This window comes from Labeo rohita, chromosome 2, assembly GCF_022985175.1.
Source record: "Labeo rohita strain BAU-BD-2019 chromosome 2, IGBB_LRoh.1.0, whole genome shotgun sequence".
NCBI classification, from domain to species: domain Eukaryota; kingdom Metazoa; phylum Chordata; class Actinopteri; order Cypriniformes; family Cyprinidae; genus Labeo; species Labeo rohita.
The window spans coordinates 27,391,310-27,417,638 of NC_066870.1; the positions used below are offsets into that span (position 1 = coordinate 27,391,310).

The following is a 26,329-nucleotide window of genomic DNA, read 5'->3' on the forward strand; positions in this document are numbered from 1 at the left end:
CAACGCTCATTATGGCCGCGAAGCCCCGCCTTCTTAATGAAAGAGCCAGTCGTTAATCAGTAAAGTCAGCGCGTCACTGCAACTGCTGTTATAAGTCCCGATTGCTATAGAAACAATCAGCGTACTGTCTGATCTAGCCTGGAAAATAAGCTTTTTTTAATGCTATTGAAGCATAAGGAACAGTATTCATGAGGCAGTTTGTGTCATATTTCATTGGTGATTTCAAATATGAAATTTAATCGTAAGCTTGTTGAACAGTTTTAGAGAATTAAATGTTTCCCCATTAAAAGAGACAGAAGCTGCACTTGCCTGCCTGAGAGGTGTTTCAAAGATGGCTGCTGAATGAAATAACTTGCCTTAAAGGGACTTTGCTCTGAAGGCAGCATTTTAGAGCTTTCGGACACAGCCTATGCTAACTGTTCATCAGGAGTTCAAACCTCACTCTGAATTTACACGCTTTGATGTCCAAATATTCAAGAAATTACAATGGCTGTATAATTTCTTTCATACAGAAATAGACAAATATTAAAGATTAAGTGGACATTTGAATTAAATGTTTAGTCAATATTAAACAAGAATTAAGAGCAAACTGTAAAGTGTAAAAACAACCGTCTGGTCGTTGGCGACCTCTGCAGGCCTTATATAATGCATAATGTACTTTAGTGCTATTGTTTATAATACATTATGTATTTTTAGTTTTGTTCAATTAAACCATATGATTACATGCCTTTGATGCTTTATTTCAACTAATTATTATTGCTCCATTGCTATTATATATGTATTTTAAGTAATTATAAAGGCTGCTGTTTACTTAGGTCTATCTTTATTACTTCAGAAACGTATTATAATTATCTGACTACTTGATTAATCATCAAAATAACTGACCAATTACTCTGTTACCAAAATCGTTAGTGAAAATCCTACTATCAATGGATATCTGGGGGCAATGAGTATTTTATTTTTATTAAAGAGCTTATATTTCTTCTGTACAAAGTGTGTTATTGCAGCTAAGTTAAGTTGTATAAATCATCCTTTTAGCACTGGCAGTTATGTTATAGATGGATGAAACATTTGGATATACATTATGAACTCACCTCTGTGAGGATTTTATATGTATATATTATGTAATTTATAGGATTACATTAGCCATCACAGAAATTGAAGAATTGTATATATATTTGCATTAGCAAGGTTATTATTGGATTTGATTTTTTTTTTTAAAGTATTGTGGATATACTCTGAAAAGTACTGTAGCATTTATCCTGGTTTCAGTGTCCTCCATTGTAAACCCATTACTGTAAACAATTTTTACTTCTTTTTAGTGAGGGACAAACCAAAGTAATTCTGTGGTAATCAAATGTATGCTACGGATCCTGACAACAGCTTGTACTAAACCTAGAATGTTCCTTTAAGAAAGGTCCTCATATGCCCTTTATGTGGTTTATAAAATACCATACATCGGCTGCAATATTAAACAAACCAGCTTCTAAAGAAGTAGTATTTTGGTCACAAAAAGATTCTCTTCTGAAAAGAATGATGCAACAAGTGCTACCTAATCCTATAGTCTCCAAACTGTCTGACACACACAGACACGTGAGAGGCCTGCAAAAATGACAGATTCTTTCACCAGACTCGAGTACTTCCTTTGATAGCATCTAGTGTCCGAGCTGAGAACGAACTGTGGGTCACAGAAGCGGTGATGGGTTGGGCTGTGTGTGGGCACAGGAGGGTCGACCCAGTTCAGCTGCCCTATGCAGAGTGTGTTGCATCAGGCGGGAAATATGCTCTACTCAGCCACCAGGGCACTAATTACAGAGGACCTATGCTGAGCTCGACAGGAAGGACGTCAAAGACCAAGCATGGGTATGGAACGAGGCAAAGCAGTGGAAGAAAGGAAGAGGGCCTTTAACGGCTAACAATGCTGTAAAAATAGAAGGGTGGGAGTTGAGACGCAGACAGGGTGTGAACATTTTCTGAGGCATTATATTTACCTGCTCGTGTGCAATACGTAACCAGCCAACAATAGGTTTCAGAGATAATGAGTCTGGAACTGTAGCAAATAACCTTCCTCTTCACACAACCAATGCACATGGAACACAATCCGCCTATACAGATACGCAGAAAACACATTAGTTAGGTTTGCTGCTTAAAATTGGACGAGATAAAGGAGCTGCTTTTTTAACCTTCATCTCGAGTAAAAGGGCAGTCTGAGAGACACAAGCACGTGACTTGTAAATTTAGATTTGTGAAAAGTCTGCCTCCTTGTGGTATGAGCAATTAAAACTGCTTTAGACCCTGCCAGGCAGTTAAAAAAAACATTGAATGGTAAAACTTTGCATTAATGTTCGATTTGTTAACTGCACTGGTATATATTCTACAGTTAAAAAGTTTGGGGTCAGTAAGTTTTGAAATAAACAATTTTTTTTTTTTTTTTTTTTTTTTAGAAAGGATGCATTAAACTGATCAAAAGTGCCTGCAACAGGGTCAGAAATTAACAAGGGCTTGGGGGCAAAAATGACAGAATTTAGATTTGCTCACACTTCAGATTGTTTTTATGCACCATTTTGTGAAGCGTTGAGCCTTCTAACCAATCAAACGCATTTCTGTTGAACTCGGGAATGCATTGGCCAATCAGAGGCACTCAAAGTGGTCAGCGCGGAAAACGGCGTCGATGAGTGTGAATTCCCTCATCATTAACAAGTGCAGATATGATGTAACTAAAAGATTAAATTCGTACTTTCAGTGATTATAATGGGAGTTTTTGTATAACTTGTGCTAGACTTCGAATGTCATGGACCAAAATGTTTGTTATTTTATATTGTTCTACATATTGATATGAATAATTATTACAATATAAAAAGCTATAATCCACAATAATGATTTCTGTCATAATATTGCAGTCCTATGAGCTCCTGCTTTTTGCATGTTTAATTTAGATACAACTGTAAACAGTCTTTTGTTATTGACAACAGTTCAAAATATTGATTGAAGTAATTAGGTAAAGTTCAGTAGCTGACAATTAAAGACAATATTTGTTTTTTTTATACTAAGGCAATTATAAAAATTGCCCTCACAAATGTGAAAAATGCCATAAAATATTGCCTTAAAAGTTCATTTCTGACCCTGGTCTGCAAAGACTTAAAGGGGTCATCGGATGCCCATTTTCCACAAGTTGATATGATTCTTTAGGGTCTTAATGAAAAGTCTATAATATACTTCGGTTAAAAATTCTCAATGGTTGTGTAAAACAACACCCTTTTTACCTTGCCAAAATGAGCTCTGCAAAAATCATCTCATTCTGAAGGGATTGCTCCTTTAAATGCAAATGAGCTCTGCTCGCCCCGCCCCTCTCTTCTCTCTGTGAAGTGATGAGCCTGTTTACTTTAGCCGCATTTACCCACTAAACTTGCTAACTAGCACATTATTAGGAAAGGTGATCGCAAAGATTCGTGAAAAACCCTTATACTCACTTTTGCTGTAAGTGAAGCTGGATCACGAATGATTCATGCGAACATAGACGGATATATGTAGATCGGGAGCCGCATTCCCTTCACAAACAAACGTAATCCACTACACCTTCAGCGGCTCAGATGTAGGGAGTAAATGGAAACTACTATGTTCATTATTACATCCAGCAACACAACACCTCAACTGCTCAGTTGGAGATATTTTTGTCTAACTTACATCCCTGCTCCGGCATCGAAACAATGGAGGTCAGACTGTTACAGCTGGTCTGAGGTAAGACACTCATGTCAATCATCTATCGTGGGAGCGGCCTCTGAGAATGGCTCGATTTGAAAAAGGGGATATTATTTTTGCAGATTAATTAAAAACCACTGCATGGATTTTTATCATTATAGGGTAGATTTGTACATACACTGCCAACACACAAAAAAGCACACTTAGCATCCCATGACCGCTTTACAGACTTAAATTGTTACAATATTTTTCTATTTAAATGTTATTTAGAGTATTCCTATTAAAGAATCATTTTGCAATCAAATACAGCCTCTGTGAGTAAAAAAAAATACAATTACCAGCCTCAAAACTGTGTTTTAAGAGTATAAATTCAGATTACTATTACTTTTTAAAATATAATAAAACAGCAACACTTGTATAAATTAAAATGTATAATGAAGGATTGGCAATGAACAATAATAACTAGGGCTGGGATGATAAATCGATGCATCACAAATTGAGAATGATTCAGCATCAATTCTGAGATTTTCCAAACGTATCGTGACTCTTTCTTAAATCGATTCTAAGCAGTTTTGAATAGCCGTGCTCTGCTTGTTTCCAAATCTTTACACACACTTGAACTTAAGATAATCATTCATACAATTCGAAAAGGTTGACGTGAATTACAAGGGTGTTCACATTCTGAGCCGAGGTGAAATTACATGACTGCCGAACGCAAAAGTGCTCTTCAGAATCGATTCCAAAGAGAATCGCGATGCATGTGGAAGAGCTCAGAATCGATCCACGAATGGATATATCATCCCAGCCCTAAAAAACATTTCTTAAATTACAATCTACATTTACAAAAGTAATAATAATAATAATTATTATTATAAATAATTATTAAATAAATAATTAATAAAAAGACATTTTATAATTACCAAATCTGTGGGCGAGTATAGACTTAGAAACAGTAAAATAGTAAACGGTAAGTTCACCACTTCATTTCTGTCTAAAATACATTACTATACAAAATAACTATATCAAAATGTCTAAAAAAAAAAAAAAAAATAGAAGTGTTAAAACTGCAGAAAGGTATGGTTAAAAATAAAATTATTAAAAACAGCAGGCCTGTAACTAGAAGCATCACTGAATTAATTTGATGTAATCAGTGGCAGGAAATGAAATTCATAGACCATTTAAGATATCTTTAAAGGACTGGTTCACTTTCACAATGAAAATTTCCTGATAATTTACTTAAAGTCATCCAAGATGTTCATGTCTTAATTTCTTCAGCTGAAAAGAAATTAAGGTTTTTGAGGAAAACGTTCCAGGATTTCTCTCCATATTGTGGACTTTAATGGTGGCCAACAGGTTAAAAGTCCAAAATGCAGTTTTAATGCAGCTTCAAAGGGCTCTACATGATCACAGCCGACGAATAAGGGTCTTATCTAGAGATGAATTTTTTTTTTTTTTGTTTACTTTTTAAACCACAAATACTCATCTTGCACTAGCTCTGTAATACGCATCTTCACGCACTGCGTAATCACATTGTAAAAGTTGTGCACAGTTAGTTCATTATCCATGTACTTCAGTTCAAAAATACTGGGTAGGGCAAAAAACTAATTTTCTCATCCAACACCCAAAAATCACCCATACATTTTTTCATGAAGGGCGTTTGACTGCATGTTCACTTTTTAAACACTGGGCTGGTATTTCTGCCCATGTCACACATGCATGTATTATGTAAAGATGACCATTTGTGGTTAAAAAGTATATAAATAAAATTTTTAAATTAACAGATTGTTTCACTACATAAAACCGTTATTCCTCAACTGGGATCGTGTAGAGCCCTTTGAAGCCGCATTGAAACTGCAGTTCAGACCTTTAACCCACTGGGCACCATTGAAGTCCACTATTTGGAAAAAATCCTGGAATGTTTTCCTCAAAAACCTTAATTTCTTTTCAAGTGAAGAAAGACATGAACATCTTGGATGACAAAGGGGTGAGTAAATGATCAGGAATTTTATTCTGGAAGTGAACTAATCTAAAAGTTATTCCAGACAACCTGGTATATAAACTGGCTGAATAAGCTAGAAAATAAAAAGTAGGACAACTGTCAATTGAATCATTGCATTAGGTGCCAAGTGCACAGCTCAGCTGATTATAAACAGAGCAATGCACATGCAACACAGATTTCTAACTCCAGTATGACGCCGCAAGCTGATCCCCTACAAGAACCAAGAAAATACTTTTTGTTTTCAGTTCTTAGATGTAACCTTTTTATTATTTGTACATTCAGCACTTACAGGAGTAAACAAAAAAAAATTAAAAGAAAACAATGTCAGCTTTTATGCTAAAATGATAAAAAAAAATTAAAAACCAAATGTGAAAAGGTTAAATATGCATCCCATTCTCCATTGCAACCTGGTAACAGCAAAGGGGTGGTAAAAGGCAGACAATACGGGACAAAAGATGGTACAAGGAATGTGAGGAAAACAAGAGGAAAACGTAAAGTAGTGATCAGGACTTAAAATCACGCCATAGGCTTTCAGAGCATCATTTTCTGAACCCAGCTTTTCTCTTTCAGATCTGTGTTCACACTAGACTGAAGGAGAAAGAGGACGTTACCAAACCTGGAGGATGTCTTGCAGTCCGACCCATTTTTACCAAAGTCCATTAACACTGTGGCAGGGAAATGAACACCAGGAGTCTTAAAGCCCAGTCGAGAGACAATGAGACGAGTCTACATGGAGACACAGCACCACCGTGGTCCCAATGTGTGTGTGTATGTGTGTGTGTGCACCCGTGCGTCTTTACGCAGAATGTGTGTGTGCGCACGTGTGTGTTTTTATAAAGTCTGAGTTGGTCCTCAGGAAGGTAGGCATAGAGCTGTTACAGCACATACAGGAACAGGGGTCACAAACTGGACAGTTCCAGACGTCCCTTAGTGTCGTCGATCTCTGGGCGGAGGGTCGCTGCGGCTTCGTGACCTCCTGCTCCCGCTTGCGCTGTTTCCGCCAGGCCTGCGGTATCCCTCCTTCCGTTTATCCCCCTCTCGCTCCCGTTCTCGACCTCTGTCTCGGTCTCGTTCTCTGTCACGGTCTCTCTCACCTTCCCCTCCGGCGGCTCCGCCGGCCTTCATCCGCTCTCGTCGCTCCTCCTCACGTTTCTTATCCTCCTCTTCCATCTCCTTCCTCCTCTTCTCTCTTTCCCTCATGCGCTCGGCACGAGCCGCTGCCCTCTGTGCTGCCTGCAATGCAAAGTGCGATGGGTAATGAGCACTGGCATAACATGATAAAAATAGATAATGTTTCTCATTAACAAAAACTGCTAAGTAACTAAAAGGTGCAACAAAACATACCTGCTCCTCAGTGAGGGGGAGCCAGTATATGCATGGAGCCGCTTTGGTTTTGCGGAAGAGGTCATCCAGCAGTTTAGCAGGTGGATCCTCTGGTCCTTTTTCTAAAAAGACACAGAAAAAAAAAGTCAAATAAATAAATGTATACACACAGACTTTTTGGGGTTTTTTTCCCTCCAAAAAATATATTTTTTTTATAGATTTTATTTGTGGATAGAATTTAGATAGAAGTTCACTAATAACAATAGACTTAAATGTAATAAAAATAAATACAAATCAATAAAAAAATACTTTTTATAATACGGTTTTATATTTAAATACATAAAGTCAAATATACCTAAAATATATATTAATATATCATATAGATTTAAATATAATATATAATAAATTATATTAGTCAATAAATACTTTTTATAATTTTTTTTATATATGTAAATACATATATATATAAAAAATAATAATATATATAAAAAATAATAATATATATAAAAAATATATAATATATACATATACACATACATATATACATGCATATACATATAGGTGTATATATATATATATATATATATATATATGTGTGTGTGTGTGTGTGTATATGTATGTATGTATGTATGTATATATACATATATACACACACATGCATATATACATACATATATATATACACACATGCATATATACATACATATATATATACATACATATATATATATATATATACACACACATATATATACACATATATACACACACACATATATATATATATATATATATATATATATATATATATATATACATATATGCATGTACATACATATATATATATATATATATATATATATACATATATATACATACATACATACATATATATACATACATACATACATACATACATATACATACATACATGTATTTGTAATTTACATATTTAAACAGTTTAACATTTTAAAAATTATAATGAAAATATATTTAATATTATATTTAAATACACATTTCCATCACAAAAGAAACAAACAACAAATATCTGGATCAGTTAAATAATATAAAATATTTATGTAACATTTATGTAATATTTAAATGTGAAAACAAAATATACAATTTAAACAATTTAAAGTTCAAAACTAGTAATAAAAATTACACATAAATAGACTAACAAATGAAAAATACAATTTAAATATACCAACAAAAGTAAACTACTACTAATAACTCCACTGCCCACAAATGGAGCACGTTTACAATTAAATTTTCCTCACCCTTCTTATCCGTTTTCCTCTCTTTGCTCTTCCCTCTTTCTTTGCGCCGTCTCTCACGATCCCGTGAACGTGATCTTCTGGCCCCAGCTTCCCGCTCCTCTCCAGCTTTGCTGAAGTCTCTCACTTTATCTCTGTCCCATTCTCTCTCTGCACGCGTTCTCTCCCTCCTTTCCATTTCTCTTTCTCGTTCTGCCCACTGATCACGCTCTGGTAGGAGAGGCGGGGGTACTGGACGGCCAGGCCCAGCGGCTGCCGCCCCACGAGGCTCCTCTGTTGGCTTTTCTCCTGCTGGACCCAAACCCCTGTGGAAGTCCAACTGGGATGCACCAGAATTAAGAGAGTATTAGAAAACGTAATACATCTCAACATTAAGCTCCACCATTTAAATAAAATCCTTACCTCCTCTTGCGAGCAGAAATCAACACTGAGGAACTTAGGGTTACTCTGGGGCCATTTAACCCCATGTAGTGCTGTACGAGTAGCCATCGCCTCTTCTGCGCTAGAGTACTGAGGAAAAGCAAAAATAGGTAAGAGTGACGGTAAGACACAAAGAAATTCGCCAAAACAAAAGAAAGATCCAGAGGAATGCTGGAAGAGACTTACTGTGACGTAACAGTGAGATTTAATCTTGTCAATCCAGAAACCTTCCTCCACTACAGTCCCTGTGCGGTTCAACAGCTCCTTCAACTGCCCAAGGGTAAACGGCCTCACCTTAGAAACATTACAAACGAAGTCTGTCAGTCAACCTGGTACGCTAAATCCCAATCCGTGTAGCATCTTTATTTTAATCAATGATTTATGTGTGTATATACATACCAGGTTGCAGACATGGACAATGTTAGACAGCTTGCCACGAGGAGGAGAGGGCTGTTTGGCTGTGCGGACCGGGTCGTCGATGGTGATACTCACGCCTGTCTTCTGCTGGCTAATGGAACGCCGAATCAGTGTGTCACTGGGAGTGACTTTAAAGCAGGAAACAAAAAAAGAGAAAGGGGAGAGTGAGATTACACTAAAAACAAACTCCAGTTTCCATGGAACTCAATGTCAGATTTTTCTATTTCAAACTTACATTTCACACTACTGCACAGAAAATTTGAATTTGCTCTTTTTGTAATTCTCACCTGTCTTCATATCAACGTCTCGCCCAGGGGATGATGGCTCCGTCTCCATGGAAACCTGAATGGAGCCTTCCATTTTTTCTTCCTGGCTAAGTCTATCCTGCCCTTCACTTCTTTCTTCCTCATCCTCATGTTCACTTCTTTTAGATTCTTTCTGTCCATTCTCTTGTGTGTCAGAGGGCACAACCTGTTCAGCAATCGATATTTTACCAAAACATTATTCCAACACATGCAAACATTTAGAAAAACATCTTTGCTGCCAGTACAGGAATAACATGCACCTGTGTTACAGTTCGTCTAATTTTAAGATCTTGGTCGCCCCTCTCTCCTCCTTCCTCCTCCCCAGAAAGATGCATCTCCTCTGGATGCAGGTCTAACACAGCCTCCTGACCCAAAGCAGGCTTGATGTCTGGTATTAAAGACTGTAAAGATTGAAGAATGCATTATGGTACTGTTGATCAGATTAGGTTGACAGGAAGAGTGACAAACATCTTTTTAACTCATTTTTATTTTATATTTATCTGACCTTCAAAGAGTCTGTGGTTATACTGATTGAGGGTTTCTTGGCAGTGACAGCGGTACTGGAGCCCCATCTCCTCTTCCTGCCAGCGCCAGCACTGCTTGCGGCCTCCGCTTCCCCCTCTGAACTCACCACCCCAGGAGACTGTTTGCTGCCTGAGGAAAGACAGCATATGGCAATCGTTGACATCTTTGCTTTTAAAGGATCTTCTTTTCGATTTCAAACTTAAAGGCGTAGTTCACTTCCAGAACAAAAATTTACAGATAATGTACTCACCCGGTTGTCATCCAAGATGTTCATGTCTTTCTTTCTTCAGTCGTAAAGAAATTTTGTTTTTTGAGGAAAACATTTTAGGAACTCTCTCCATATAGTGGACTTCTATGGTGCGCGTGAGTTTGAACTTCCAAAATGCAGCTTCAAAGTGCTCTAAATAAACCCAGAAGAAGGGTCTTAACTAGCAAAATGATTGGTCAAAAAAAAAAAAAAAAAAAAAAAAACTTCAAAACTTTTTTTTAAACTTCAAATGCTTGTCTTGTCTAGTTCTGCCATACAGTTAAGGTATGTCAAAAAAACTCCCATCTCTTTTTCTCCTCCAACTTCACAATCGTCCTACATCGCTGCAGAAGGTTGAACATGCAAAGAAGGTCAAACGCCCTTTACCCAAATAGGTAAAACAGTGATGTAGGATGATTTTGAATTTGGAGGAGAGAATGAGATGGGAGATTTTTTTCAAATTACCCTAATTGTACTGATCTGGACTACAAGACGAGTATTTGAGGTTACCGGGGTCTTATTATGCTCTTTTTCAAAGTCTTGATTTTGTTTTGGGGGTGTACTAGAACATGCTTTCATGCTTTGTGGTTCAAAAAACGCATTATTTTTTGTAGTGTAGTGTTGAGTCACATCCTCAGCCTGCGAGATAGCCAATACATGATATTATCGTGCTAATTTATTTGATTATTTTACATACTTATCTTCATTGCCCGAAAGCAGCTCCAGCATAAGGCTAAAAGCAGCCTAACATTATCAAAAAACATCATCACTGATTAGCCTAGACTACTCTAGTGCAAGTTTATGCATTTTAAAAAACACACGTTATAAGTGAAGCTATCTACACTGTATGATGAATAAATGTCTTACCACACACTGCACACGTCTGCGGCGTGTTACGCCTCCAACACGCCAACCAGAGTAGATCGCGGCTTCAGCATGTGTTTCGACCCCCTGTACTGCACACGTCTGCGGTGCGTTACAGCTCTGAAGCGGCCACTCTAGTCAATGCTTGTGTTTATACCCGCCGCGGCTCGTTGAAGTTTTTTTATTTAACAAAATGACCGATCATTTCGCTAGATAATACGTTATTCCTTGGCTGGGATTGTTTAGAGCTCTTTGAAGCTGCATTTAAACTGCATTTTGGAAGTTCAAACTCGCAGGCACCATAGAAGTCCACTATATAGAGAAATATCCTAAAATGTTTTTCTCAGAAAACACAGTTTCTTTACGACTGAAGAAAGAAAGACATGAACATCTTGGATGACAAGGGGGCTGATACATTATCTGTAAATTTTTGTTCTGGAAATGAACTAAACCATTAAAGTTCACCCAAAAATGAAAATTCTGTTATTAATTACTTATCCTGATGTCATTCCAAACCCATAACACCTTCGTTCATCTTCGGAACACAAATTAAGATCATTTTGATCAAATCCGAGAGCTTTATGACCTTGCATAAACAGCAACACAACTACCACATTCAAGGAAAGGTAGTAAGGATATCATTAAAAAAAAAGTCTACGAGAATACTTTTTGTGTGCCAAGAAAACAAAAATAACTATTTCGACGCCGGCTTCTGCGTCAGCAGCACCACACGTGTGATCAAAATATCTTAATTTCTGTTCTGAAGATGAACGAAGGTCTTACAGGTTTGGAACGACATGAGGGTGAGTAAATAATGACAGATTTTTCATTTTTGGGTGAACTATCCCTTTAACAACATTGCATCTTATTAAGACTCCGTAAAATGACATAAAACAAAAGTTTGCAGGTCAGTAAGAAATCAATACTCTTGTTCAGCAAGGATGCATTAAATTGGTCAAAAGTGTCAGGAAAAGAAAAATGAGTGCGCATTATTAAACAGACCATGCGACACTGAGGTCTGGAACAATGGCTGCTGAAAATTCAGATCTAACTAATTATTTTAAATTGTAATAATAGTTCAAAGTATTATTGTTTTTACTGTATTTTGATCAAATAAATGCAACCTCGCTAAGCATAAGAAACTTCTTTTAAAAATATGAAAGAACAAGAACAACAAAAAAAAAACAACAACCCCAAACTTTCAACAGTAATCTAAATTAATTACTTAAGGGGAAACATAGAGATACTCACTGCCAAGAGAAATCCTTCGGGCCGAGAATGTCTTTGGCGTGGTGCTCTGTAAGAAAACAAACACACCCAAGCCAGGGGAAAAGGTGAGATAGTACATATGCAAAGAAAGCACAAGGTTCAGAGCGTGGAAAAATGTGTGCATGTATGAAGAAGATAAAACTGACGATAAATAGAGACCATAATAGAGTGAGCCATCAACAAGAAATTTAAAGGAAATCTATTAGAAAAGACCACTTCTTCAGTCAGAGTGTGCATGTTCTTTATGTGGTTATGTTTTTTTGACAACTTTAAAGATCTATTTCTGCTCTGAAGATGAGGTCTTGTCCTCTCCTACACAAAAATACTTTTTAAAGGCTTTGCTGCAGTTATCTATAACACTGAGCAGCCCCTCAGGTTGAAATATCCTTTAAGGCAGTTACTGTAGTGAGGAATTACAAGAGAGAACTGTTTTTTTTTTTTTTTTTTTTTACATTAGCTCTGCAGTGGCCTTATGTATAAACATACATCTACTCTTTATCCTGTAGTCAATAGCTCCATTGTAGGGTTACCAGGGAGTCTCTGCAAATATTAGCATTTCTAGGCAAAACGTTTAAAGTAGAAAATGGTGAATGACTACTTATTTCCCGGTACCATTGACACATGTTCTTCACTGGGTTGGGAATGGCCCAATCGCACGTCTGCATGTACTGTATCTAGGCAACAACAGTCCAATCAAAGAAGGCTGGGAAGTTTAGGCAGAGATCTGAGAGCAGGCTGGCAGAAGAATTCTTACGTAGAACAATGTGGGTGGAGTTTGAGAGGCTCTGAGTGGCTTTTTTCAAAGTCCATCGTATTGGCATCAAAACGGAACGTGGGAGGAGTCTTTCAAATAAACTGCTGAGAAACCTTTCAGAAGACTGAGTCACTTCACACTTGCGTCAGGTTTATTTGTGAAGATGTCCATGTTACGAGAAAGACTGCATAAAGTTTCTGTGTTCAGGTTGAATGAAGCAGTTTCAGTCAAGCAGCCACAAAACGAAACGGGATAAAGTCCATTTTTAAACTATCAGTTAGTTTTGATCATGATAGTCCACAGAAAAATGCAAAAGCTGTAAAATCCAGCACATCCAGTTGCTGTGCTAAAGTGCAATGATAAGAGTTCAAAAATTCCTTGGGAATTAAGAAAACACATCATGGTTTTTCCAGCAGGATAAATGAGAAACAAGTCCCGTTATAGCAAACAACTGGGACAATCGCTGGAAAATGGCTCCATCAAAGTCACATTGAACAGTCCTGAAGAAGTCCATTAACTTGCTTACGGTTTCTGGCAATCTCCTTTCTGACACAGGCTTATGAGACACTCAGCAAAACATCACACCCACATTACTCAGCCTTTCATTATCAGTCCAATCAACAGGTGCTTCCAGCCAACGCCATTGACGAATAGTGGCCATTGTTGCCTGGGGTGTTGCACTGCAAGGGCCTATCAGGTAAAGCCATGGCGCTTGGAGACAGTGGAACAGATGCTGTAGTAGAAGTAGTAGTAGTAGTAGTAGTAGTTGTATGCAGGTACCGATAAGGGCAATGGAAGAGGCATGAGCACCTTTACAACAAAGCAATCAAGGGGGATTTTAAACATTAGCCAAAGTGAAAGAGTGCCCCCTGCTGCTTCTGTCTAGGACAGCTTCAGCAAAGGTTCACACAACATTATCTGTGACCACAAACATGGGCAAACAATACATAGAGCTGCTAAATTAGCTAATGTACAACTGAACATTATTAGTAATGCCTGCATGTGCCTGTAGCAGTAATAATGCATCTGTTTTAAAAAATATAGGGGGGAGGGTGACAGCCATTTATAAACTGTTGTTTGCCTCATTATGTGGAGGATATCTGGCGAATGGTAGAGTTGGGTCAGCCCAGCACTCCTCTGTGTTCTTACCTCCTCACTGCTCTCAGGAACCTTCTCAGGCTCCGCCATGACAGCCTCCTTCACCTCACTACTGAGAAAGACAAGAGTAAAAAAAAAAAACAGGGGGGAAACAAAGAGGGGAGAATGTAAAAATACATTATATCCACAGTAAAAACCTCACCATTTAGAGCATTTCTGGAATTGAAAGGGACGAAGTCATCATTTACTCACCCTCAAAAGATGTTAGGCAGAAAATAACTTTCAATCCACATACAATTTTATTGCATAGAAGAAAAAAAAATTACAATGAAAGTGCATGTGAATGAGGTTAATTTTTGCCTAACATCTCATCTTTTCTGTGTAAGAAAAACAGGTTGAAACAACATGAGGGTGAATAAGCAATGACATGATTTTGATTTTTGAGTGAAATATCCCTTTAAAGTGTACAGTGAACCAATTTTTTTCAGGACACATCCTGGCCAGGATTTCTAAAAGTTTTGCCTTTGTTTTCCTATAGAGTGTTTGCATTTCCATCATGATTTGGTCAGTTACCCAGATGCACAGCTATATTGTTGATAATCGGGTGTAAACAACAGCACAGACTGCACGGTTAAATGTACTACTGAATACGTTGTTCTGCTCATTTATGCTGTCTAAACCACGGAAAAAAACGTGTGGAAACTCCAAAATCATATAGAGAAGGACTTAGTAAGCAGGAAAGGGTGCAATATTTTGACAAACTAAAGTTCGTAAAAATACATACGAGCAGTATTAAGATATTAGCCTAATATTTCACCTACCTGACCTGAAATGATAAGAACAAACACAAAATGTTGTCAAGATTCTTGCCCTGGAAATCCTGGTTCAGTTTGGCCAAACACAAATGCCTTTTGTTCCTCAGACAGTTTTTTTGCACTCTTCTCCTTGGTTGGTTATAACTTTTGGCAGTCTATATTACTCTAAATTATTTATCCAGTCCAACAGACTAGTACAGGCCAAAACATGATAATAATTGATCATTTTTAGCAATAATTAGCAAAATCTGCAAGTTTCGTTTGATTCAGTGGCATTGTTTACATTCAGTGCTGCCAATATGACCGACTGATGACGCACTGTGAAAACACTTTATTGACTTGATCTCCTCATAAAATATGTACTTGCACTGCTTTAGCCGTTCTCTCCTGCACCCACCTTCTCTCACATCATGACTTGTTGATTATGTACAATGCCTGAACATTATTGGTCAAACTACTTTTCAGACAATACCCTCAGCAAATATGAAAAAGCCAAAAGCCATTTATTTTAGGCAATTTAGAAATCCCGGCCAGGACATGTCTGGGGGAACTATTAAACTGACCCTTTCAAATGAACACTACTAATCTGGTCAGACAGATTCACAGTCAACTCCAGACTGGAGAAAGAAAAAAAAACTACTTACAATATCCACTACCTCCAAAACAGACTGATCAATCATCTCTACAAACATCCGTAACATAACAGGCCTGTTTTTACAAAAAAACAGCAGCTCCAGAAAAACATCAATATTCCTGTGCTTTATCTATAACCTGACAAATACAGTTTCACATTGACCTCTAAATTAAAGCTCCAGGCTACATGTCGACTAAATGCAGTGCTCATCCCGCAGAGTGGAGTGACACGCGTGGCGAAGCGTCACTGTTTTACTCTTCCATTCGCTTTCCGATTCAGCCAACAAAACTAGCAAAACACGAGTCGGCTGAAATGAAATCCTCCCTGATACTAACATATGACCAGCACGTAAAAAGACATATGACAAAAACCGTTCCGCCGCATTGTGGGATGCGAGTACATGAGTGTAGCGCTGAGCATCATCTGTCTTTCCTCCCCGTCGAGCAGCATAATGCACAGTGAGATCACGCACCTATCAGCGCCTCTCTAATGACTACAAACGGACAGGACTTCGCGAATTCATTGAACACGGCTCCCCCAAAGCTAACGGGCCACCTTGAGTCCCGTGTTATTGGTCAAACGCGCAGTACAGCCATGTTTAGATGAGAGAAAGGGAGGTGCGCGCACTCACTGCAGCAGGACCCCATTATCACCGGCTGAGAGGCAGCCGCACCGATTGCCTGTTCGTAATCCACGCATACGAATTCAGTGACGCGCTCTTAAAACGAGTTACAATACCTTTTGAGGAGGACCTAAAAAGCTTTCTCTGCCTCTAAGTAGTGCAATAGTACGTGTACTTTCAAGCCGTGTCGTTCTAATATATCGTATTGGAAAAAGTGAATGGATTTGATCGAACATGTAAAACAAGTAGTTCAAAATGATTCGCCGATTCATTTGATTTCATTATATCTATATTGTTTAAGTATAAATACATAAAGTATTTGCTGACTTCATGAGTTTATTATTCGTCCATAAATTCAAGGAATTCTGAGAGCTAAAATTAAGTTTCATTCTGCAAAGGTGATACATTTAATATCTGAAGCGAGGAGAACAATCAAAGCCATATGCAAATCAATTAAAGCAGCTTGCAACCAACAAGACATTTATAACCTCTATTTTGGCAACAAACAGAACTGCGATGACAGCAATTACAATTATCATCACATTTTTAATGTTTTTTTTAAAGAAGTCTCTTCTGCTCACCAAGCCATTTATTTAATCCAAAGTACAGCAAAAACAGTACAAAAAATTTTTACTATTTAAAATAACTGTATTCTATTTGAATATACTTTAAAATCTATTCCTGTGTTTTTAAAGCTGAATTTTTAAGCATCATTAGTCCAGTCACATGAGCCTTCAGAAGTCATTCTAATATTCTGATTTGCTGCTCAAAAACATTATATATATTATGTTGAAAATAGCAGAGTAGACTTTTTCAGGCTTCTTTGATGAATAGAAAGCTCAGAAGAACAGCATTTATCTGAACATTCTAAAAATGTCTATCACTTTTGATCAATTTAAAGCATCTTTGCTTAAATAAAATTATTAATTTCTATAATTTCTTTCCAAAAAAGAAAATTATACTGACTCGAATTTTATAGTGTATAATGTTATCTTGATGGATGCAGATATATGGATCTTTCTATTAATCAAAGAAAATTGATTGATAATATTATTAAAATGATTTCTGAAGGATCATGTGACACTGAAGACCGGAGTAATGATGTTGAAAATTTAGCTTTGATCACAGGAATAAATTACATTTTAAACTATATTGAAATAGAAAACTTATTTTAAATAAAAAATATGTACTTTCCATCAAATAAATGCAGGCTTGATGAGCAGAAGAGACTTCTTAAAAAAACATTTAAAAAAAAATCTTTTGACTAGTAGTGTATGTACTGCCAGAACACTTGATCAAACTGTCATCCTTGGCCGTACAGGACAATTCATTCCTAAATGACAGGGTACAATTTGTATGTTTCCTGGCGCCAATAAATAGGCTATACAAGGGAGCCAAAACTTTTCACTAATTTCACATTTTACGTGAAGGCCTTGAAACAATCGAATGCCTTCATCTTAACCCAGTTCATAATCACCGTATTTATCTCCACTAATGAAGTTAAAAAAGGATGAATATGCAAGCAACATTTTCATTTAATCCCTGATTTCTGGTGTACAAATATAACCCAAGTAGAAAAAGACAGACCTGGTAGTGTCTTTGTTAGTGTCATCTTCGTCAACATCGTCCTTTCTTCCCCTTGTTACCTTCTCATCTTGTAGTTCAAGGCAGGGTTTCTAAAATGTGTAGAAAAAGTACAGTATATAGACTATCAAATGCCATTCAAAGTAAGTGGCACAAGGTAATAACTTAGTCAGGGTTTGGCTAACCTTGGTTTGGATGACATCCTCATTGCGCATGTCTTTTTCCTCCTGCTCTGTGAAAACTCGTTTTTTGCGTTGGGCTGTAGGAGGCTTTTCAGCAGTTTGACCAACTTTTTCTGTGGCCTGAGATGAAGAATCTTTCTGGACCTCTTTAGACTGAGGAAGATAGAAAGCAAACTTTTAAGTTATATTTAAATATTTGGGCATGTAAAAAGAGATGCATTTTATACATATAACAGCATGCTATTCAAGAACCAAAAGGTGAATTATAAACAATTAGTGAAATGATATCAAAATGAAAGCCTATTTTAACATGTTCTTTAATTTGCATAAAAACAGACAGTTACATGCTTATAATGCAAGTCTATGGGGCAGCATGTCCCAATTTGTCCTCATAGACATCCATTGTAAGTGGGCATTTGTTTGTATGCTTTGTGAAAACAGAACCTGGAACATTCCTTTTAATGTTTTACCCACCGCTGTAGTGCTTTAGTTTAGAATTCACTCTGTTTTAGACAATAAAATGAACAAAAAGTTAAACGTTTGATGTAATTTACACAGAGAGCAAGACGGGGAGAAAAAAAAAAGAAGAGAAAAAACTGGCTAGGGTTAAAAGGTGGATTTCAAAACTTAATAGATCAAGCAATCAATGTTAGTTAGTTTATGCCTCTGTATGCCAGCTCTCTAAAGCTCCTGTTCTTCTGCCACTTAACTTACCACTGAAGCTATTTTTAAGGAGCATATAATTCTGACACTTGATTACAATGCTTAAGAGCAATATCTCTAAAGTGTTTGAAGAGTGCAAGAGCGGGCAAGCCTGATGAAAAGACGAGAAACACTTTAAAGCACTCACCTTCCTACCGCCTGAAGTGGAACGACTTTTCTCCTCCTCTGATGATGATGAACTGGAGGAACGTGAGGAGGATGAAGACCCAGAATCCGAGTCGGATGAGGAGGAATCGCTGGAGGATGATGATTTTCTTTCTTTCTTCCCCACTTCTTTCTTTTTCCTTTCTCTTCCTCTTTTCTTCTCCTCTGGAGGGGGTAAAGGAGTTTTTTCCTCATCCTCCACACTTCTAAGTGTCTTATGTTTAGTGTCTTTGCTTGCCTCTTTATCCTCTGAAGTCTCCATCTTCTCTTCATCTTGTGGTGCCTGTTGTCGGGCAGACACTTCGGGAGTCTTGCTCTCAAGCTCATGGGGTGCTGAAACAAGGACTGATGATGTTTGAGGAGACTGAGCTGCATCTTTTTCCTCAGGCTTAGATACTAACGGAACTGAGGGGGCTTGTGGCATCGGACTGTCTGAGAAAGTGCGAGGTCTCTTCAGCACAGAACTTGGAGAGGATGGGAGAGGAGTTGTCCCAGGAGCATCTCTAAGGAAGCGGGATTTCTTAGAAGAAGACTGAGGGGATAGTGGTGTTGGAGGTGTGGGTGACTGTTGCGGGATAGGCTCTGTAGATTGAGCATCTTTGCCAGCGCTCTGCGGTTCTCCAGTCTCACTCTCGTCTGGCTTTTCCGACGGACTCTCCAGAGAAGCAGATTGGACCGCTGGATAAGAAAGACCACTGATATCACGACCACGCTTCCACGGAGGAAGACGGCTTTCTCTTTCTTTCTCACGTTCCTCCTCTTTTTCATGCTTCAAAGCTTTTTCCTTTTCCTCCTGCACTCTTTTTTGCTCCAGAAGTCTTTCCTTTTCCTCCAAGGCTCTCTGCTGCTCTTCTTTTAAAGCCCTCTCCTGTTCCTCTCTCTCTTTTTCCAAAGCTCGCTCTCGCTCCTCCTCTGCTTTTCTCTGCGCTTCTCTCTCACGCTCAAGAGCTTGTTCTTTCTGCAACCGTTCTTCTTCCAAAGCTTTCTCTTTCTCAAGTCTTTCTTGCTCTTGCCTTTTGCGTTCCAGAGCGGCTGCTTTTTCCAAAGCCCTCTCTTTCTCCAGCCTTTCCTGTTCTTTGGCCCTCTCCATTTCTTGTCTCTCTTTCTCCAAAGCAGCTTCTTTTTCCAGTCTCTCTCTCTCCAAGGCTTGCTCTCTTTCCTGCCTTTCTTTCTCCTGCCTCTCCCTCTCTAGAGCTTGTTCTTTTTCTTGCCTCTCTCGTTCCTGCCTTTCCTTCTCAAGCCGCTCCCTCTCTAGAGCTTCTTCTCGTTCTTGTCTTTCTTTCTCAAGCCGCTCTCTCTCCAATCTCTCCCTCTCTAGAGCTTCTTCTCGTTCTTGTCTTTCCTTCTCAAGCCGCTCTCTTTCCAATCGCTCCCTCTCTAGAGCTTGTTCTCGTTCTTGTTTTTCCTTTTCAAGCCGTTCTCTCTCTAACCTTTCCCTCTCTAGAGCTTTTTCTCGTTCTTGCCTTTCCTTCTCAAGGCGCTCTTTCTCCAACCTTTCCCTCTCTAGAGCTTCTTCTCGTTCTTGCCTTTCCTTCTCAAGCCGCTCTCTCTCCAACCTTTCCCTCTCTAGAGCTTCTTCTCGTTCTCGTCTTTCCTTCTCAAGCCGCTCTTTTTCCAATCTCTCCCTCTCTAGAGCAGCTTCTCTTTCTAGTCTTTCCTTCTCAAGCCGCTCTTTCTCCAATCTCTCCCTCTCTAGAGCAGCTTCTCTTTCTAGTCTTTCCTTCTCAATCCGCTCTTTCTCCAATCTCTCCCTCTCTAGAGCAGCTTCTCTTTCTAGTCTTTCCTTCTCAAGCCGCTCTTTCTCCAATCTCTCCCTCTCTAGAGCAGCTTCTCTTTCTAGTCTTTCCTTCTCAAGCCGCTCCTTCTCCAATCTCTTCCTTTCTAGAGCTTCTTCTCGTTCTTGTCTTTCTTTCTCAAGTCTTTCTCTCTCGAGTCTCTCCCGCTCTAAGGCTTGTTCTCGTTCTTGTCTTTCCTTCTCCAGCCTCTCTCGCTCTAATCTCTCCCGCTCTAAAGCTTCCTGCCTCTCTCGTTCCAGGGCTTGTTCTCTCTCGAGTCGTTCTCTTTCAAGCCTCTCCCTCTCTTCTCTCTCCCGCTGTAAAGCCTTTTCTTTCTCTTCCCTTTCTCGCTGCAAAGCCCTCTCGCGTTTCAAAGCTTCTTCTCGTTCCTGTCTTTCCCGTTCCAAAACTCTTGCTCGCTCTTCTTCCAATGCCTTCTCCTTTTCCTCTCTCTCCTTTTCTAGGGCTTTCAGTCTCTCTTGTTCTCGTTGTCTTTCCCTCTTTTTGTTGTCTTTCTCCCATAAAAGATGGCTACCCTCATCCTGCTTCATGCCATCACTCTCTTCCATCACCGCTGTCCTCACGACACTTACACCCTGGTTGGAAATCACTGAACTAGGGTATGACAAAACGGACGCTGCATTAGCTGTGTGGGTAATTGCAGACACAGCTCCTTCATGGTGGCTTCTCTGTCCATCCATTCCCTCCCTATCACGCTTTCCTGCCCCCGAGAAAGCTCCCTCAGACTCCATCTTGCGTGCCAGTAAGGTCAGTGGGCCTGGTCTGCGCTCTGAGGAGTCTCCTGCTGGTTCAGGGCTACTGCTACGACTGTCACTACTTGAACTACCAGAGCTCGAAGAGCTAGATATGCGCTGCCTAGATGGGGGCTCTCCAGGACTAGGGGGGCTCTGTTTAGGGGTGTCTGGGAGTGGAAAAGAGAGTTCAGGAGGAGGGGACGGGGGAGGAGTGGGCTGTCTAAGCTGCTGTGATAGTAAAGGTATGTGTTGGGGGGGCGGCTGCTGCTGTTGCTGCGAGCCACCAGATCTTTCCCTCACCGGTTGGTTTCTTGGAGGCTGTGCTCGACGACTCCGTTGAGCTTTGGCGTTCCACTCCTCCTCCTCGTCATCATTGTCATCCCCACCTTCACTGTCATCATCACTGTCAGCAGGTACATGGCTTGAAGTTGGTCCTCTTTCACCAACAACCCGCACAGATAAAGAGGCTATTGCGCCAGGCTGGGCAGGTGCGGAGGGAGATGGCTGCCCAGGCGTTTCTTTTTCTCTCAGCTCATCACTCTCACTCCCAAATCCCCCAGCTACTGCTGAACCTCCTTTGTGTTGGTCAACTAAGGAGGGAGCAACATCCTGGTGGAAAAATACGCGTTGGACACGGAAGGTAAGTTCTGGCCCCCAAAGGTTTTAAAACCAAAGTAAACAATCAGGAGAACACTAGGCCTGTCACGATTTTTGTTGTGCCATATATTGCCCCAGAAATAACTGCGATAAGTGTTATCATTTTAAGACCATTTCATGCCACTGAATATAAAATCATAATATAACGGTAAGAATATATAATGCAAGAAGGCCTACACACTTTCAAATGACAACAACCTTTTAATTCTTAAGAATATTTAGATCATGGAAATTAAGTATCAAAATACCTTAAGATACCTTGGGTATACCTTACCCAAGATAACTTAAATATAGTAAACATTTTATTAAAAAAACTGCAACGTAACAAGTAGAAATAAGAAAGTGTACAGAGAACTTATAAGGAGATTTTTTCTTGATCTTTTTGCCTCTGTAAATTAAGGGTGCACACTGTTGCTCAAAAACACAGTCCCTACTTAGCAATCAGATGTCCGTATGCACAAAGGCACAGATCCCCAAACAAGGCCATATCTGCAGATGAAACTTTTTTTTTGTAGGAACATTTTTTAAATTTGAACTAGCACCTCATGACTACACCATGTTATGTACAAGAAGCTGCAAAAGACACGTGAATAAGTGGAATCCAAAAAAACATGGTGACATTAATTTTTATGTAAATATAATGGGCAATATATTGTGTCACCAAAAAGAGGATGCAAAAAAAAAAAAAAAACTAAATAAATAACATTTAGCCTTACCTTGCAAAACTAACAATAAAATACACATTTTGTAAAAATTCATGGCCTAGTTCAGAACAAACACAGCAGAAGCAGAGGATTGATAATTTTTCTAACCTGGTTAGAAGCAGCACAAATACTGTCATTGGCCTCTGCGTGGTCTTCATGGTCTGTTCCTTTAAAAAAATAAAAATAAAATATACGTCTTGATAAACAGCAGACAGACTAAACAGCACTTTAATTTAAGAGAAATAATATACATAATATTCATCAACTCCCTTACGATTTATTGGTTACAAAAAATTATTAACAACTTCTTAATTGCCCATCTTTTAAAAAATAAATATGACCCTGGACCACAAAACCTGTCTTAAGTAGCACAGACATATTTAAAGCAATAGCCGAAAATACATTGTATGGGCCAAAATTATCAAATTTTCTTTTATGCCAAAAATCATTAGAATATTAAGTAAAGATCATGTTACATGAAGATATTTTGTAAAGGTCCTACTGTAAATACATCAAACTTAATTTTTATTAGTAATATTCATTGCTAAGAACTTCAACTGAACAACTTTAAAGGCAATTTTCTCAACATTCAGATCTTTTTTGCACCCTCAGATTCCAGATTTTCAAATGGTTGCATCTCGGCCAAATATTATCCTTTCCTAAGAAACCACACATCAAAGCTTATTGCTCATCAAAGCTTATTTATTCAGCTTTCAGGTGATGTATCTATCTCAATTTCAAACAAACTGGCCCTTATGACTGGTTTTGTGGTCCAGGGTCATAAATGTTTAACTTCAACTAACTTTTTTCTAATATAAATATGCAAGTCAGTTGAGGCAGGTTAGATTTTACCACTTCATGCTCACATCAGGAGATCAATGCTTTTGTTAATACACTGATTTCAATGTTCTCTGGAAAACCAAGTACTGTAATTCACCAGTACAGAGTAACATTATAGAAGTTATATCACAGGCAAAGTATATTTATCATTATCTAACAAAACATTCAATGCTCAAAAACCCTTTATATAAAAATACTGCAAATGCAGGAAGAATCAACAGAGGGCTGGCTGGTTAATCAAAACAGACTTTGCACATCCACATCCCTATGTAATACACCATCATCAATTTGCACCATTATCGGGTACTCACCGTCAGTTTCAGCTGCCTCTCGCGCTTCTCTCTCCAAGCGCTGCCTGAGAAGCTCTTGTTGTTTGGCCAGGTACTGTTTAATGAAGCTGTTCTGACTCATTTCCTCCCCAATCTAAATAAACATACATGTAATCCAAAATAGTACAGTTGTTTTAGAGCAGTTAAGCCATCCACACATGAACAAACAATAACAGGCTTATTCCTACTGTACAACATCGCAGTTCGGCTCACCCGGGAGTTAGGCTGCAGGCCAATGTGATGAGTAGAGGTTTTCTGAAGGTTCTCCAACATGAGAGCCTGTTGCACATGGGGAATGACAGAAACACATACTTCATCATCTATACTAAAAACTTCAGCACACTTTGCAGCAAATGTAAATAAAACACCAGGAACTGGACAGCAGACAGCGTTGATTATATTACTTTACTTAACAGACACAAACATAAGCAGTTATTATTCATTAATATTTAACGTTTGGAGACATCAGAGTGAATAATCTAAGAATGAATGAGTAGAAATATATGCACTTATTCATTGACTATTTATTTATAATAACTGAAACATGCATATGGATTTACTCCTCAACATTTTATTATATATGAAACAAGCATGTGCACGAAATAAGAAACTAATCAAGTCGGTGATAGAGATTTGTTTACGTCCGTTCAGTAACAGCAACTTCGCATCAAACTTCAAAGCAGCTGCGGCACATCAATCAATCAAATCCCCCCACCGACTCAAAGCAACTGCGATGCGACTTCAGTGTTTATTTCAGCAAAAGCACATGACACTCAAGGGGTAAGAGGTGTTTAATCTTTCAAAAACCTAATATTTTGGGGACTTTTTACTAAGCGCGTTCCCGTTTCATAACCCCCAACCCCCCTAACACCTTATGCACTAACAAAGCGCGAACCCGCCGACAACTTAAAAAAAACCTCTCAGTTCACATCCATCCAGAGACTTGTAAACACAACCGCATCGCCCCGAACCCTCCACGACGCCAGCGCCCTCCCAAAACTCACATGCATGGAAAATAAACAGCGCTTTTGCACGTCACACACATAAAAACAAACAGGCAACAGCGGGGGGACATGATGACACACTACAAACTGGATGAGCACCCCAGCTAGTGCGCGCTAGCAGCTAGCCAGAGACCACCGACGCTCGGCCTCCGAATCACGGTCCTCGGACTCTGCGGAGCCGAGAAAACTGCAACTCCCACTCACCCCTTTGAGCCTCTTGACGAGAGCATTCTTCTGTCCGCTTTTCGGAAGCCCTCTCTCTTCCAATGCCGCCTTCAAATCCGCCACCCGGAGCGAATGGAGCGGCCTCCCGTCCAGCGTAACGTCTTCGAGGTCCGCCATCTTGATTCCCTTCGCTCGTTCTGTAGCTCGCGCGGACCGCAACGCCTTCCTCACTGACGTCAGCGCGCCACGAGCGCTTCCGGAAGAGGCGGAGTGGAAGCACAGAGAAAGGACATCAAAGTTGTTTGATGTTTTACAAAGTAACAGCCAGTAAACATGTATTCATGGATTTTAAACCACATTGGACGTGATTGAATTCCGTCTTGTAATTTTCCGTTTCAACATAAAACCGTTGCAAAGGAAAACAAAGATGCCATTGCTAAAACCAGTCCAGTATAGAAGCTGTTTGCGTTGCAAACTCAACACAAGCCAAGCGTTTCCCCATAAAAATCGTACATTCTGGATAGTCTTGCATATGCTAATATTGATGATAATAATACTAAAAAATATTTATTGAACAGCAAAGCACCATATTAGAATGATTTCTGAAGGATCATGTGACACTGAAAGACTGTAATGATGCTAAAAAATGTAGCTTTGATCACAGGAATAAATTACATTTTAAAATATATTCAAATAGAAAGCAGTTACTTTAAATAGCAAAAACAGTTCACAATATTACAGCTTTTGCTGTATTTTGCATCCAATAAATGCAGACTTAAAAAAAATCTTACTGTTTTTCAGTGTGATATGGTTTTGTTATTAATCTCGTTAAGTATTTTGGCTTTCTTTGAATGAAAACGCATATAATGCGCAACTTTGCGCGTTACGTTCATATTTTGGGTTAATCTGTTTGGCAGTACATAATATGCATTATAATTATAAAATAATACTGAATTTGGTGATCACTGTCTAAATATGTGAATTCACGTTAATCATGTCCCACGTCGTAGTAACACAGCTATTTCCACTATAGTGTGAAACCTAACGTTTCTTTTGTTAAAAAGCATACACAAAATATAATTCTTTGAGATTTTGCGTACGACAAGGCAAAGTACGATTCATTTTAGGGAGTCGGTTGTTTCGAACCTTTCGTTTTAGTGAATCAGTTTGTAAAATCAGCTTTAAATCAATTCATTTCGCAA

The 26,329-nt window shown here is 38.7% G+C and overlaps 1 protein-coding gene across 2 annotated transcripts; it reads right to left on the bottom strand.

Annotated features, from left to right (window-relative positions):
* Positions 1-6,255: 6,255 nt before the first annotated feature.
* On the bottom strand, positions 6,256-25,338 carry acin1a (apoptotic chromatin condensation inducer 1a). 2 transcript variants are annotated; one of them, XM_051127633.1, is made up of 18 exons: positions 25,167-25,338; positions 24,172-24,237; positions 23,941-24,052; positions 22,898-22,956; positions 18,882-22,037; positions 18,035-18,184; positions 17,853-17,941; positions 14,246-14,303; positions 12,325-12,370; positions 9,943-10,091; positions 9,698-9,838; positions 9,420-9,603; positions 9,115-9,260; positions 8,902-9,009; positions 8,698-8,805; positions 8,299-8,614; positions 7,043-7,143; positions 6,256-6,931 (listed from the first exon to the last, which is right to left on the bottom strand). In XM_051127633.1, the coding sequence occupies exons 1-18, from the start codon at positions 25,302-25,304 to the stop codon at positions 6,626-6,628; spliced, it is 5,433 nt and encodes a 1,810-aa protein (XP_050983590.1). In that variant the 5' UTR covers positions 25,305-25,338; the 3' UTR covers positions 6,256-6,625. The 2 variants fall into 2 exon arrangements, with proteins under 2 accessions (XP_050983590.1, XP_050983581.1); XM_051127624.1 differs by having other exon boundaries at positions 14,246-14,306.
* Positions 25,339-26,329: the final 991 nt, after the last annotated feature.

What these genes read in the sequence shown, in the direction of transcription:
- acin1a (XM_051127624.1), bottom strand. Translation starts at nt 25,304, where the DNA reads ATGGCGGACCTCGAAGACGTTACGCTGGACGGGAGGCCGCTCCATTCG. An exon ending in ACTAACAAAGACACTACCAG is followed by an intron (nt 14,307 to 17,852) that starts GTCTGTCTTTTT and finishes TGTCTTTCTCAG; the next exon opens with TAGTGAGGTGAAGGAGGCTG. An exon ending in AATCTCACTGTTACGTCACA is followed by an intron (nt 8,806 to 8,901) that starts GTAAGTCTCTTC and finishes GCTTTTCCTCAG; the next exon opens with TACTCTAGCGCAGAAGAGGC.